This window comes from Xyrauchen texanus, chromosome 10 (genome assembly GCF_025860055.1).
Source record: "Xyrauchen texanus isolate HMW12.3.18 chromosome 10, RBS_HiC_50CHRs, whole genome shotgun sequence".
Lineage (NCBI taxonomy): Eukaryota > Metazoa > Chordata > Actinopteri > Cypriniformes > Catostomidae > Xyrauchen > Xyrauchen texanus.
Window position 1 is genome coordinate 18,760,315 of NC_068285.1, and position 17,019 is coordinate 18,777,333.

Genomic DNA, 17,019 nt, shown 5'->3' on the forward strand with positions numbered 1-17,019 from the left:
TTTAAGGAACATCATGGTAATACATAGGTACATATACAAAAACATGGTATTACTATGCTATTCGTGTTCCATGGTAATATCAAAATACTTTATAGTAATTTTTTCTTAAAGGACCCTCAGAGTACAAAAATATCTTATTGTTTTGTTTTGTTTGTTTTTTGGGCATGTACCATTTTTGTAAGTAATGTCCAGATCAGATCTACGTTGAAGTGATTGTTCACCCAAAAATAAAAATTATTTCATTTACTCACCCTCATGCCATCCCAGATGTGTATGACTTTCTTTCCTCTGTTAATCACAAACAAAGATTTATAGAAGATTATTTACGCTCTTTAGGTCCATACAATACAAGTGAATGGTGGCCAGAACTTTGAAGCTCCAAAAAGCACATAAAAGCAGCATACAAGTAATCCATACGACTCTAGTGGTTTAATCCATATCTTCTGAAGTGATATAATAGGTGTGTGTGAGAAACAGATTTATTTAAATATATCAATATTTAAAAAATGTTTTACTACAAATATCCACTTTCCCTTCCGCATTCTTCTCCTTATCTTTTTGGTGATTCACATTCTTCGACCGTTTTGCCACCTATTGGTCAGCACTGGTCAAAGGTGAATATTGACAGTGGAAAGGACTTAAATATTGATCTGTTTCTCACCCACCTTATCATATCATTCTGAAGACATGGATTGAACCTCTGGAGTCGTATAGTTTACTTTTATGCTGCCTTTATATGCTTTTTGGAGCTCCAAATGTCTGGCCACCATTCACTTGTGTTGTATTGACCTACAGAGCAGAGATATTCTTCTAAAAATCTTTGTGTTCAGGAGAACAATGTAAGTCATTCACATCTGTGGTGAGTAAATGAGGAGAGAATTTAAGTTTTCCTTCAACGTAAAGTACATTCACAGTAAAGAAAATACCATGGTAACATTTATATACCATGAAGGTAACATGCTTTTTGCACATGTGTCTGTATTTTTTGTAATGAAAGGGTAATTGTTTGCAAGTGATTTATTTCTAAACTATGACTGGGTATAGTTCAATAAAAAGTGGCATTAAAATTATAGTATGGTGTCAAAAGGCAATGTTATGGTACTTTGATACATACCATGCCCCTGCATGATTAACATATACATTTTTGGGGGTATTATGTAATATTGTTATATTCCATATAATATTGATATGTTATTTTTTATATTATTATCTTATTAATGTATTCTAGTATTTACATTAATGTCCAAAAAAAAAAAAAAAATCTTAATACCTTTCTGATTTTTTGTAACGTATTTATGATCTATGTTAATAATGAGGACATAATATATTAAAAGAGGTAGTAAAATTGTAGTTATTTGTGCATATTACATTTACACAATTTCACTATACTACAAACTAAAAGAGTAATACCACAGAGTAAGGGTTTTCCTTTGTGAGAGTGAGACATTAGGAGAGTAAATCAGGCTTTTCTTTATTGCATCGTTTCAACGATCTCTCATCTCCGCTGGTTACCCAAGCCCCACCACCACCTCAGTCAATGTACTCTCAGCTTATTATCCTTCCCTATCATCTTGCCTAAATTTAGCTCTTCATCTTTATTTTCTGCTTTTTTCTTACGCTACCCTCATGTGTTCTGCTGAGAGCTGTGCATGTAGTATGTGCATGTGTAGTTTGGGAAGTGTATAGTGCGCATGTGCAGTTTGGGAAGTGTATAGTGTGTATGTGCATGTGTAGTTTGGGAAGTGTATAGTGTGTATGTGCATGTGTAGTTTGGGAAGTGTATAGTGTGTATGTGCATGTGTAGTTTGGGAAGTGTATAGTGTGCATGTGCGGTTTGGGAAGTGTATAGTGTGTATGTGCATGTGTAGTTTGGGAAGTGTATAGTGTGTATGTGCATGTGTAGTTTGGGAAGTGTATAGTGCGCATGTGCATGTGTAGTTTGGGAAGTGTATAGTGTGCATGTGCCGTTTGGGAAGTGTATAGTGCGCATGTGCAGTTTGGGAAGTGTATAGTGTGTATGTGCATGTGTAGTTTGGGAAGTGTATAGTGTGTATGTGCATGTGTAGTTTGGGAAGTGTATAGTGTGTATGTGCATGTGTAGTTTGGGAAGTGTATAGTGTGCATGTGCGGTTTGGGAAGTGTATAGTGTGTATGTGCATGTGTAGTTTGGGAAGTGTATAGTGTGTATGTGCATGTGTAGTTTGGGAAGTGTATAGTGCGCATGTGCAGTTTGGGAAGTGTATAGTGTGTATGTGCATGTGTAGTTTGGGAAGTGTATAGTGTGTATGTGCATGTGTAGTTTGGGAAGTGTATAGTGTGTATGTGCATGTGTAGTTTGGGAAGTGTATAGTGTGTATGTGTAGTTTGGGAAGTGTATAGTGTGTATGTGCATGTGTAGTTTGGGAAGTGTATAGTGCGCATGTGCAGTTTGGGAAGTGTATAGTGTGTATGTGCATGTGTAGTTTGGGATGTGTATAGTGTGCATGTGCATGTGTAGTTTGGGAAGTGTATAGTGTGCATGTGCATGTGTAGTTTGGGAAGTGTATAGTGTGCATGTGCCGTTTGGGAAGTGTATAGTGCGCATGTGCAATTTGGGAAGTGTATAGTGTGTATGTGCATGTGTAGTTTGGGAAGTGTATAATGTGTATGTGCATGTGTAGTTTGGGAAGTGTATAGTGTGTATGTGCATGTGTAGTTTGGGAAGTGTATAGTGCGCATGTGCAATTTGGGAAGTGTATAGTGTGTATGTGCATGTGTAGTTTGGGAAGTGTATAGTGCGCATGTGCAGTTTGGGAAGTGTATAGTGTGTATGTGCATGTGTAGTTTGGGAAATGTATAGTGTGTATGTGCATGTGCAGTTTGGGAAGTGTATAGTGTGTATGTGTAGTTTGGGAAGTGTATAGTGTGTATGTGCATTATCTTGACTGCACACTTTATGGTCTTGTAAAAATCTGAGCACAATTTGAGACATTGTTGGGATCTCGTCTGCAACTCTTGAGGTGGCAGATGTGAGATTTCTGTTTATCTTTTTCAGAAGAAAAATCTGAGAGAAGCAAGAGTGTTAGGCAAAGCCTCAATTTGCTCTCAATTTAATCTCATTGGACAAAACAGTTGAGAGATTAAATAGATCTTATTTATGATTTCTTTCTTTCTATGGAATAAAGCTATAAACATTGATTTGCTTTCATTCTTTGTCTCAATGTCGGTCTCCAACGAAGGAACATTTATCTACTTAATAAGACCTGTGTAATAACATTTGTGTGAATGTCTCAAAGCTTGTGTTAGCTGGTCTTTAGATTATATTGCAATTTCAGTTGAGATAAGGACTCTGTTGTTTGTTGTTCTGCTCTTATAACTCTCCAAATGTTGTCTCGGTAACTTTTAGCAATTCAACGTTCCAAGCTGTCGAACTGTTGCCGGGAGATTGGCGTCAGTAATGATGTGATTGTCAGGCTTGTGAAATGGACTGAGTGGAACCGGATGCTTGACTCCTAACATTAACTTCACATAACACAGGTGTGAAAACACACAGGTCTGTGTATCTCCAGTGAATTAGTCATTTACTGTATATTCCAGCTGTAGGGTTCATAATAAAGGCATGTTGTTTTAGTAATTTGGTCATTTAGATCACTCATTGATTCCTGTTGAATAACTAATCTAAATAATCAAGGATTGTTACCAACGATTTCCATCTTTTTCTGTTTTCCACTGTTTTGTGCAATAAAAGAGATAACAGAGATTACCCACAGTGCTGGAGATTACACAGCTATGTGGCTTGAGCAGATAACCGGCACTGTCACACTTGAGGCAGTATTTTGTCATCTAGAACAATCTATTCTAAAAGGACAAAGGAGGGATAACTGTTTTTGTATGTGTGGTAGAGTTGTACTTGAACTAATTCCAATGCTTCACAGGAAATTCAGAGTGAAAGAGATTCTAAAAGGATGTAGAAATGGTTCTGTGTTCAGCTAGGGACGTCCTTTCTTGGGTGTAAAGAGCTACACCAGAACAGACATTCTAGGTTAGGTTTTCTATCTCATCATTGAGAGTTATAAATGTGTGTGCATAGTTTGCTTGAAGTTAAAAAGACAAGTCTGGTTTGCACATTTATCAAATTCTTTCGCATATGGTTTCATAGTAATACCATGTAATACCATGGGCATGATGGGAAATACACTAGGCATATGAATATGCATTACTATGGTATTACCATTCCGTTAATTCATCTTGCAGATATTCACTGATGTAAATTCAAACAGTGCATTTATGGCATTTTAAGCATAAAACTGAATGTTAATATGCATAAAACCTTTACCAAAAATCATGCCATGGTAGAAATCACTGAGAACCATTTTTTCCCCATTCTGATGGTTGATGTGAACATTAACTTTAGCTCATGACCCATATCTGCATGATTTTATGCATTGCACTGCTGCCACATGATAAGCTGATTAATCACATGAATAAGTAGGTGTACAGGTGTGCCTAATAATGTGATTACTGTGTGTATATATATACACTACTGGTCAAAAGTTTTGAAACACTCATTCTTTATTTTAAAAATAATAATTATTCACGTTTTAGAATCATAGTAAAATCATCAAAACTATGGAATAACATAAATGGAATTATAGGAAATATGTTGTGACTAAACAAAATCCAAAATAAATCAAAACTGTGTGTTATATTTTAGCATCTTCAAAGTTGTCACCCTTTGCCTAGAATTTGCAGACATGAACTCTTGACATTTTCTCAAGCAACTTTTTGAGGTATCACGCTGGGATGCTTTTAAACAGTATTGAAAGAGTTCTCACCTATGTTGGGCACTTATTGGCTGCTTTATTATTTGGTCCAAGTCATCCATTTAAAAACATTTTTTTAATTACATTTTAGTTTTGATGAAATAAATTAATGTGGTGGCACAATTATATTTTGTCTACAAAACTAATTTAAAACATTTAAGCATACACCTACAGAACAAAAGTTTTATAATATCATGAGAAACATTTCAGTCAAGTGTTTCAAAACTTTTGACCAGTAGAGTGTGTGTGTATATGTATATACACACACACACACACACACAGTATATTGTATATGTAGAATTTAACTTTGAAGAAATATTCTGGGTTCAATACATTTTAAGCTCAATCAACAGCATAATGTTGATTACCACAAAAAAATATCTTCAACTCTTCCCTCCTTTTATAAAAATAAAATTTGAATCTTATAATTTTACAGAAGCACTTACATTAATTCCTCTGTTAAATCTATTGTATTATTTGAGCTGTAACATTGTTTAAATCGTTGTTTTTATTATTTATTTTACATCTGTCAACTTACAGTTTACTGCATTATGTCGTCATGACAACAAAGTTGCAGAATTGGATAATAGTACAAACCGTTGCATCATTCTTAAATTAACACTCTTATTGTTAACGTATTGTGGCTATACTTTTGAAACGGTTAGTACAAGGTTTGCAAATTGGCCCCATTCATGTCCATTGTAAGTGCCTCACTGAAGCCCAGATTTGTGCTTTTTTTTAAAGAAAAGGAGGGACGAGGTAATCAATATTATGCTACAAATGCTGTCGATTGAGCTCAGCTTGTGGTTAAAGGAATATTTTGGGTTCAATACAAGTATTAAATGCTGTAAATGCATTCTTAACTGTTAAATCATGTTAACTACTGTGTTAACAAATGTCAATGTAGACAAACTTGTTGTAAAGTTATACCATTTTATCAGTTTGTATGATCCTGGGAACCATCTATTAGCCCTACCATGGCACCACATAGTACCTTTTTGTAAGTGTCTGTCCTGATTTACTCATATTCAGGTGTCCTAAAATATCCCCCCATCACTGATCCACAATACCAGCCATCCATCCTTTCCCATCCCATCTTCATTTCCCATCATGTCATTATTGCGTGGTTAATGCTTGTCATGGTGACTGAGCTTGTCCGGTTCCTCTCGGTTTCACCTGTTCTGGCTCATCAAACATTGACACGGAAATGCTGGCAGCTATCCACCCATCACTAATGGTGTGTGTTAGTGCTGGCAGCCAGGGCCCGGGGTACATGGCTCCGCTGTCAGATCACGTTAGCTCGATCTATATGTGACTCTCATTAGCATTAGCCACACATTTCAATGTTTGATTGGTTGTATAGTTACAGATCAAATATGAAGTCCTCTGTTTTATCTGATTGCTGCTTCTGGTTACCATGGAGACGGTGTGCGTGATTTCAAGGGGGCATTGTAGATGCCACGAGATGTTTTATGAATGCTTGAAGGTTGATTATCTTTCCAATTAGCCTTTATGTTATGTTCCAATGTGTGACGTGTCTGTGTGAATTCATGTGTGGATCTGAATGTTTGTGGTTGTGTAAAGAGGTGCCGCCATGCCCTCCCATTGGTTTTGCACATGTTCATATTCTATTTCAATGTCAATCAAACTTAATTAGCATGACAGTTAGGGACTGCTGCCAAGGCAATCAGTTAAATCAATAATGCAGCTTTGAATAAATGAATATTTCAAGCAAATTATCTATATTTATCCATCAAATTTTCTCTCTCTCTCTCTTTCCATGTGTGAAGAGATGGGCTGTAAGTTGCCGAAGCCCAGAGGTTCAGATGAAGCTCCAGGAAAGATCTACTCCACACTTAGAAGAGCGCAGGTGGAGGCACAGTCAGGAGTGGCCTACACATACCACTACCTGGACTTCCTGTTAGGAAAGGAAGGTAAATGTGTTCCTTTCCTAACACTTTTGGTCTGTTTCAAAACTTAGTGTGTTGCGTTGCTGCCTACTGCCTGCACAGGCAACTGCCTTCTTAATGGTGTGTTCACATCGTGTTAATCAAAATTACTGTAATTATGAAATGGCAAATCAGAGATTCTACTTGGAGCTGTTCATGACCTCGGATCTCAGATGTTATTTGTTTCTATAGCAACACTCACTATAACAAATCTACAGCTCTGGAAAAAATTAAGAGACCACTGCAAAATGATCAGTTTCTCTGGATTTACTATTTATAGGTACATGTTTGAGTCAAATGAAAATTTTAGTGTTTTTCTATAAAGTACCGACAACATTTCTCTGTCAAAAACTTTTTGCTGTCAGGGCCAGGTCACTTTGCTATGTTTTGCTATGTTTTCAAGGGGGGCCAGAGTGAACCTACGGTATTTTTGTCTCAAGCTGCATTCAAACTGCCAGCGACATGCAGCGACAAATCAAACTCATCTCATTAATTTTCAATGAGAGCTGGCAACTTCCAACAACACGAGTGATTGTGACCATTGGCGAACGGTTGTGGGCATGACCAGCGATATGACAAATTTGAGAATTTTTTTACTTTATGCAAATGAAGAGTGACTTTCAAGAGCGACAGCCAATATGAGAGAAGATGGTAGAGCTCACGTGATCCTAATATTTGTAAAGAAACGGTGTTATTCAGACTCCATACACACCACTAGCGACCGAAACCGCCAGCCACTGGCGACATGCACCGACAAAGTAGCTGGCATTATGAAAGCAGCTTCAGAAGTTATTCTTCTGCTTTTAGTACATGATTCATTTTACAATTAAAATCCAGTCACATAGTTTTAAAATTGGTCACTTTATCGTATACAGTTCTTAGCACTTTGTCATTGTATACATGTTATCTCTGTTCACTGAAGTGTGCTTGTCAAGACATGAAGAGGGGGGTAAAGATCCAGTCATTTTAACAGAATTTTCATCGCGTTTTTCTATTATTGGCTAATTTTCTCATTGAACGAGATTGATGAATTGAGCAAACGACTTGCCGCCTCCTCTCGTTTAGTTGTTCAGCAGATCCTTGTTAATGATGATTCAATTGTTTCTTTCATGAACAAGTGAACCAGTACGTTCAGTTCCTTCATGAATGAAACATCATATCTTTTTCAGACTCAAATGGCCAACTGGAACTTTAGTGAAGGGGCGTATTCATTCAGCGGGTGAAACCAATGATATACTACTTAACAGCCTGCCCTCGAATGTTTTGGCTCATGGTATAGTCAGTATTGCAAGCATGAAAAGCCACCAAAGCAGAGCAGGCCAGTCAAAACGTGCGACAGGCATGGTTCTGTGGGCCAGTCAAAAGATTTTGGCCATTGGCTGTAGTTTGGGACTCCTGCCATAGAGTGTCCCATTTGACCTTTTAGCACTCAGAAGGGTACTCACCAGCACCCCCTTTCAATGCTCCCACAATGCGCCTTTTAGCTGAGCCCACATCAGTGTGAGCTCCACAGCGGACTACTGCCCAACAGTCCCTGCTGCTGGTCCTCTTGACCAATTACAGTGAACTGGAGTTTCCAGCTGGAGGAAAAATCATGGTGGACAAGGCGATGTCAAGTGCAAATTAAATATAAAATTATTTAATAAAACGGGGTGTCTGTTTACACTAAGTGCAAATAGTCCATCTTGTTGGCAAAGGGAACACCATAGCTCTGAACAAGCTCATTACAGCCGCAACAAATTTCTTTGGGGTCAACTGCTGGTCAAATGAAGACGGGCATATTTGAATTTTTCTGAATGGTACAGAGATTACTGTTTATCGAGTTAGACTTTAGTGGGTTCAGAGAACGGAGAACAGAGTGACTATTTGCACTCCAATAGTTTCTGAAAAAATATGAGTGAATGGCAAACAGTGACCTCTTGTGCCGCTGTAGTGGCTCATAGTTTTACGACGGTGTGAATGTGCTTTTACATTCTAACGACCAGGGTTTGAATCCTGCATTTGTTCCACTTTTTCCCCACATCTCCACTCTTAATATTTCCTGTTGTACTTATAATAATTAATTAAAGTGGAGCTTTGCAGTGATTTGGTCACAGTGAAGGTCAGGGATTTGAAAGAATTAGAGTTAGGTTTCGGGTTTGAGGTTGGTAAGTTGTGTCTGTGGGACTCCAATGGGTGTGCCAACCTTCAAAACCATTGCATCAATTTCTTTTTAGCTATTATTTTTTAAGCCCTATGTAGTTTAAATTACTGAAAAAAAGGAAGTAGCCCTGTTATTATATAAAATATGAGGCTTAATAGTCATTAGACCAAAAAAATAAAAACATTATTGAAATGATTAATTAATATTTTCCAAAATAAAGACACACATATAAATGGTGGTACAATTTCTACAGTACAGACAACTGTATTCAAATACACCAGGTTTTAGTTCCATTAATTAAAACGTTATTGTGGATAAGAAATACATCAGTAATCCATTGTGTTGAACCTTTTTTGAACATTCTTTGTATTTATGGAGTACAGGGAGGTTTGGTTCAAAATATATAAAAAAAGAATAATAATACTGTTGTTATGTTAATAATTAAGCTAGTATAAATAAAGGATAATATCATGTCTCACATGATGAAAACAGATGGTAGGTAGGCTGATTATGCATAATTGATTTGCATATCATCAGAAGAACATTGAACCAATGAAACACCGTAAAAACGCAGTATAGCCTACCTTTTCAAGTTTATCTTCCAAATATTTCTCAATACAATATCTAACCCTAATTGGGGAATAAAAGAACAATAATTAACTTATTTTGCTTGTATGGACACATGCCATCATGAATAATGAGGCATAAATCCGAATTCAATAGCATAAACGTTCTTAATTTAAAGTGTGCGCTTGTTTCCTCAGTCACGCGCCCGGCATCTGTTGTGAGAGTGTAAGTGTAATCTTAGACAGCATCTGTAACACATTGGGTATTATTATCATTTGCATAATATTGATGCATTTTACACCCCTACATACTATAAAGCATAAAAAACTGCCATTTCATTTAAATGCAAATAGCATTTAACATTAATATTGTTGCTATTTACACTTAGTCCAAATAGCCTCTGCCTTAAAAAATACAAATATTCAAGAGTTAGTTTTAAGTGTTCTCCTTAACACTATTCATCAATGTCATGACTTTATCAAATTAGAATTTGGAAAAATACATTTATATAAAAAAGCAATTTCTAAAATGCATCATCTGGCTGAAGTCTAAGTCTGTGCAAAATGCACGTTATAACGAATGCACCCTCATGGCCTCAGTCTGCGCACTTACATCACCAAATTGTTGACTTGGAGGACTTCAAGGGCCTAGGGTGCCATTTGGTACAGGGCCAGAGAAAGGAATTGATTGGGAGAAGAAGGAAAGAACCTTGAGCCAGGACTCCAACTCAGGCCGCCCATGATGCGGCTGCAACATATGTCAGAGCACTTGCCCACAAGGCTATGGCTCTGACTAAAAATTTGAAGTTCATTTAACTTGACGCAGCATCTTAAAAACATGCCGTTCATCCGCGAGCTGCAGAAAAACAGCGATATGCAGGGCATCGATCAAAGAAATCCATCTAATTCATGTTTACATAGAAAAGCAACTAAAAAAACAGTGCAGATGGATGTAGAAACGGCCCATTTCAATTTTGCCAAATAATATCTATCTTAGGAGGCAGCATAATTCACGACTCACATTTCTGGACCGTCAAAGGCCACATTCAAACTAATATGTTTTCAATTGAAAACGCATAAAAGGAATATTCCACGTTCAGTACAAGTCAAGCTCAATAGACAGCATTTGTGGCAGATTACTTTGAATCATCGCTCCTTTTCTTTTAATAACGCAAAACCAATGTTAAAGTAAGGCAGTTAGAATGGATGTGAATGGGGCCTGTTTTGGAGGGTTTAAAAGCAGAAATGTGAAGCTTAAAATTGTATAAAAGCACTTGCATTCATTCTTCTGTTAAAAATCTTGCTATTTGAGCTGTAAAGTTGTTTAAATCGTCATTTTTACAGTCTTTTTGGGGTTTGTTTACATCAGCGTTTCTCAACGGGGGACGCCCTAGGGGGCGTTTGGACAGTGTTGGGGGGGCGGTGTGAACGAGGCAGCAGAGAGGGGGGCGCTCAGGCACAAATGGGGGGCGTTACTCAGAGGTACTCAACAGGCGGCCTGCGCAAAAATCTTTTCAGCTCTTCTCCTTAGCCTATGTCTTCGTCTTGCTCGGATTACTGCTGCCACTTCACCAGGAGGATATGCCAGGAGAGCCGCTTCCTCAGTTACACATGCTTTTAATAGGCGGAGAATTTTCAGCGCAAAATAGAGGCGCGCTTCTCTACTCTGCAATGTGTAATTGGCCGATGGGAATAATAAAGTCATAATAATATAAATATTGATTTTATATTAGATGTCTTTTTGCAGTTATTCACCTAGTATATTAATAGTAACTTAAGTTAACTCCCTCGTGTCACGCAAAATCAGGTCTGCTGACCTGCAACAGAGCAATAGCCAGGTGGTCACCCTACGTTACTCACTGTTATTCATCACAACGTTTAAGCCTCTGACAACACATACAATGTTCATTTGAATGTAAAATAAAATTATGTTTGTGCAAATTAATGAATTCATATTTAAATGTTGCTAATAACCCACTCGGCTAGTTACCGGCAAATGATCTCCATAGCAACGCCTAAAAACAAATGCCGCAGCTGTCAGAGTGGTAGAAATGACCGTTTGTAGGCTATTCGAATTTGAAGCCTAGTATATATTGCCTAATTGAGTGCGCGAACGACCGCTGCTTTTTCATTGGCCATTTAGGTTAGTTATTGTTCACGTGATTGGTTCATCTTAAAAAAATTTGTGTGTGAGCCTGAATTTGTTTGAATTTCTAAATACATTTGAAATACCTTTCAAACAATCCATGTGTTTTTGCATTTTTTTCCAAACACAATATTACTCAACTTGAGGCTTTTACATGTTTAAATACAATAAGAAACTTCTGTTTCAGGTTTTTTTTTTTTTTTTACCAAAAACTCAGGCTTCAGGTATCAGTGTTGCAATTGTTTGGCTGTAATAGTATTTCTGAAGTGTTTTTTTTTTTTTTTGGGGGCGTTAAGAGGATCATGAAGAGGTCAGAGGGGCGTTTGTTCAAAAAAGGTTGAGAACCACTGGTTTACATCATAGTTATGTTCCATCGTCATGGCAACAAGGTTGTGAAATTGGCTCTAACTTTACACAATATGAATCGATCATTATGCCACAAATACTATGGATTGAGCTTAACTTGTATTTAACCCAGAATATTCCTGTAATTTTGCTATGATAACACCTCATCGCACAAGAACAGTGTTTTCCTCCACCGAGATTGGAGCAATCCGAAAACGCTTTTCATTACGGCATACTTCTGAAAAATATGACAGTTGTAAACTGAAAACAGAGCCTTCAAACGAGTGTGGATGTGGCCAAAGTTGCTTTCCTTTTGGAGCAGCCTTTGTGTCAGGACAGCGCCTATGATATCTTAAAATGCTGCCTCAGTAAGCAGCTAGATTTTGGCATAGAGCGTTTCCTGTATCTATTATTGTAAAGTACCATTGTGCCAATGTTCACACACAAACATTTTCCCAAGCCTTTCGTCTGATTTTGGTTAAGATGAAATCTTGCAAATTCATTCCAACGTCTTTAAAATATACAAAACGGTATATGTCATGATAAATTATTGCTGCTTTCAAAATTCAAAGCAACATATTGATATGTAGGCCTATGCACACACATTTACAAAGCCCACCTTCAGATACGAAAGTGTAAAGCTTCAAACTGTGAAGAGAAAAAGTGTGAGCTTAGATGAAAGAGAGAGAGTAATAGAGCAAGAGAGCAACCAAACAGTGTATATTCTTTGAGGGCTTATGTTTCTAAATATACTAATGCTGCTTTTGTTGGTGTGCTTTAAGAGATGCAATAATGGATCCTGCTGAATTCAGAGAAAGTGGATGAGAATATGAGACAGGATGAGAAAATGTAAGAAACGGATTGAAAGGGGGGAGGAGAGGCCTGCTTATTTTAATGACTTGAAAGCATATGGTATACAGGCCATTATTGGACATAATTACAAAGATGTGACCAAATACCTAGCTGTGTATATTTGTGTGTTTGTGTACAGGTGTGTGCCTTCGAGTGTGACCTAAATCAAATATTTATTTATTAAAATTGAATATGTTGGAACTAGGACGGCAGCAATTGTTCAGGCTCTGCACACACACACACACACACACACATACACACACATAAAATGTATTTTTTTTGGTCATAGTGGGGACTTTTTCTCCCCAATTTGGAATGGCCAATTCCTAATGCGCTCTAAGTCCTCCTGGTGGCGTAGTGACTCGATCTGGTTGGCGGAGGTTGAATCTCAGTTGCCTCCACGTCTGAGACCATCAATCCGCCCATCTTATCACGTGGCTTGTTGAGCGCGTTACCACGGAGACATAGAACGTGTCCCACCGAGAGCGAACCACATTATTGTGACCACGGGGAGGTTATCCCATGTGACTCTAACCTCCCTAGCAACCGGGCCAATTTGGTTTCTTAGGAGACCTGGCTGGAGTCACTCAGCATCCTGGTGAGAACTTGCGACTCCAGGGGTGGTAGTCAGCATCTTTACTCGCTGAGCTACCCAGGCCCCCAGTGGGGGTTACTATTGACATCTATTGTTTATACTGGGCTAATGGTATTTTCTATCCCCTAAACCTTATTCTCACATAACGCTTTTAGCATTATGAGATTCTAATTAAGCCATTATTATTTAGGATGTTTATTAAGCCATTTGCCACTTTGTGACCAGTGGCTCACAATGCAGAGGATTTTAGGTTTTACTTTCTTTGTGGGTAAATTTGGTCCCCACAAGGTTTGAAAAACCTGACACAAATACAGAGATCTCCATTCTCTCTGTTTTAGGTGCTTATCAGTAGACAGGCAGGCAGGTCATTTATATGTAAAATTCACTGATGCCTACAGAGACAACCAGACAAAAAAGAAGTTCCCTTAAAACTGCTGTGACAGCATGTGGGTGAGGCACAGATGTTTGAATATGTTTGTTTGTGTTTTTTGGGGGCATCAGTACTGAAATAAATGATAGGCCTAAGTGACTTAAAGAGTGTGAATGATTGACGGACAAAATAAAAAATAAAACTGTGGAGGAATACAAAAACGGACCGGATAGAGAGAGAGAACGGCAGGCATCCTTTAAGGATTATCTGATCTTGGAGGTGGGAGGGCTCATTCCTTAGATCTTTGATTTATGTGTGTGCGTATGTGTGTGAGAGATTCAACAAGATTTATGGCTAAAATCTTGTTTTAAATTAAAATTTATCTCCATAAATAATAAAATTCCACACCATGTCGGGTTATTGCTAAATAAAATAAGCAAAGACCCCCAAGGACCCCACATCACAGTCATAAGCAACAATAATCCCTCATACTTAGGAATCATAAACACTCACTTTAATATTTATGTCATATCAATATTTAGAGGACCGCTGTTTCGATAGGTCAGCACAGCAGAAGCTGTGACGGCTGTCTCTGCTGGAGAGTTATAGATTTGCTTCTATCTAAGCTCAAAAAATCGTTTAGAGGATCTATTCAATCAAACCGAAACGCAATGCCATTAACATCTTAATGAACAACTTTAAAAATATCATGCACTTCTTAAAGCATGTGTATTTCAAATGGTGAATTTACGTTTTTATAATCATTACTGTCATTTTGCATGCGTCTTGTTGGTTTGAGGCATAAAACAATAGATGAAGTGGGTTGTTTGGATTTTTAGCACTATACTGATCACACATGGTGATTAACAGCTTGGGTACAAACCCACACAATATGTTGTGACTGTCTCATTGTTTGAGATGTGTGAGAATTTTAAGGAAGTTTTGATTCAATGGAAAAGTGTTTGAGGGCATAGCGACTAGAACCATTGGTCCCCAAAATGTATTTGGATACCAAGCCAGATGTAAAAGTTTATGAATTTCAATGCATTAAATAACAAAATATCAAACCGTCTGTAAACAATACATGTCCTTTTAAAGTAACTTCAAAGTAACTAGAACTTATGACTTTTCTTTATTTAGATTTACTTTTCTGTCTGTTTTTCTATCTACAGTATCTGTCTGTCTATTTCTATTTATTATTTATTATCCAATGCAGTTACGTACATACTTTTTTTTGAATGTGGCTTCAGTGACCATGACCCCCTGCAAGATGCCGCCTTGGGCGACTCCCTATTGGTCAGTGTTACTATCCCTAACAGAAACTAAACAAAAAATATAATTGGGAAAAACTGAAACTAAACTCAAATGTATTTGCATTACTCCAAATCTAACTGAAAAAATGGCCACAAATTAATTTGTGTTTTTATATATAAATGTATAAAGAAAATTAAACCATTACAAGCCACCTTCCATTAGAGAGAAATTTACAGGCATATTATATCATACATAGCATTTAAACTACATCAGTTAACAAAAACTTTGGCATCCCTATAATACTAAAACTATAAAAAGTAAATATACTGAAGACAAAAACGTAACAAAAAAATGCTGTAAATCTTGAAACTACTCGTTTTAGAGGGAAAATCATTGAAAACGAAACTGGATTAAACTGAAAATAAACTAGAGAATAAAACTATAATAACCCTTGTTTGTCATAAGATATGCATCCACAAAGTTAAATTCACATAATGTCACAGAAATCCAACATATGCACACTTTACCTAATAGAAGTTTCTCACAAAATCTGTCATGAAAATTTCCTGGTTTTATGTAATTCCAAAATGTGCATATAGAAGCTTTTTTAGGGCATTAAGATTTTTTACATTGTGACATTTTTTCATGTCAATCATGCACATTTTACTCTGTTTTCATTATGGCACTATGAAAAAAGATGATCATCATGATATTCTCATTACCACAATGTGAAAAAAAAAAAAAAATGTTATTGAAATGTAGTATTCTCTTCCTAGTTTTCTCTTGGAACATTTTTACCGACTTTAATTTATAAAATCAACTATTTTTTTATTGAACTAAAATCAATAAAAAAAATTACTATTACGGTAATGAGAATCATCATTGAAAACAATGGGAATGGTAAACGTGACACGTCCAGATGGGTTGTGATAATGGGAATGGGGTTGTAAAACGTACTGGGTAAGCGTCTTTGCATATATATATATATATATATATATATATATATATATATATATATATATATATATATATATATATACACTGACAGCCAAAGGTTTGGAGTAATGTACAGATTTTGATCTTTTGGAAAGAAATTGGTACTTTTATTCACCAACGTGGCATTCAACTGATTACAATGTATAGTCAGAACATTAATAACGTGAAAAATTACTATTACAATATGAAAAAAAAAAATCTGAACTTCTTAAACTACTTCAAAGAGTTCTCATCAAAAAATCCTCCACATGCAGCAATGACAGCTTGGCAGATCCTTGACATTCTAGCTGTAAATGAAACTGGTGTTGAGCAGGTAGAATTCAATGAAGCTGTCAGCTGAGGATATATGAGGTGTCTATTTCTCAAACTAGATACTCTGATGTACTTATCCTCTTGTTTAGTTGTACATCTGACCTTCCACATCTCATTCGGTTCTTGTTAGAGGCAGTTGTCCTTTGTCTTTGAAAACTGTAGTGTACACCTTTGTATGAAATCTTCAGTTTCTTGGGGGGCAATTTCAAGCATTGTATAGACTTTATTCCTCAAAACAATGATTAACTGATGAGTTTCTAGAGAAAGCTGTTTCTTTTTATTAATATTGAATTTAAGACATGCCAGTCATATCAAACTGTGGCAACTCAGAAACAAAGACAATGTTAAGCTTCATTTAAAGAGCCAAATAGCTTTAAACTGTGTTTGATATAATGGCAAGTGATTTTCTAATACCAAATTAGCAATTTAGCAAGATTACTCAAGGATAAGGTGTTGGAGTGATGGCTGCTGCAAATGGGGCCTGTCTAGATTTAATAAAAAATTACTTTTTTCAAATAGTGATGGTGTTTTTTACAATAGTAATGTCCTGACTATACTTTGTGATCAGTTGAATGCTACTTTGGTGAACTAAAATACCAATTTCCTTCCTAAACAGCAAAATCTGTACATTATTCCAAACCTTTGGCTGCGTGCATGTTTGTGTATAAAACACACACAGTGGATATAAA

General features: G+C 36.7%; 1 protein-coding gene across 1 annotated transcript in view; it reads left to right on the forward strand.

Moving 5' to 3' along the window:
* LOC127651063 (raftlin-like) overlaps positions 1 to 17,019 on the forward strand; it is a 28,750-nt gene that overhangs the window by 1,789 nt on the left and 9,942 nt on the right. The window contains exon 2 of the mRNA XM_052136767.1: positions 6,593 to 6,736. Within this exon, the coding sequence (XP_051992727.1) occupies positions 6,595 to 6,736 (142 nt within the window). The 5' untranslated portion in view covers positions 6,593 to 6,594. The remainder of the gene's footprint in view (positions 1 to 6,592; positions 6,737 to 17,019) is intronic.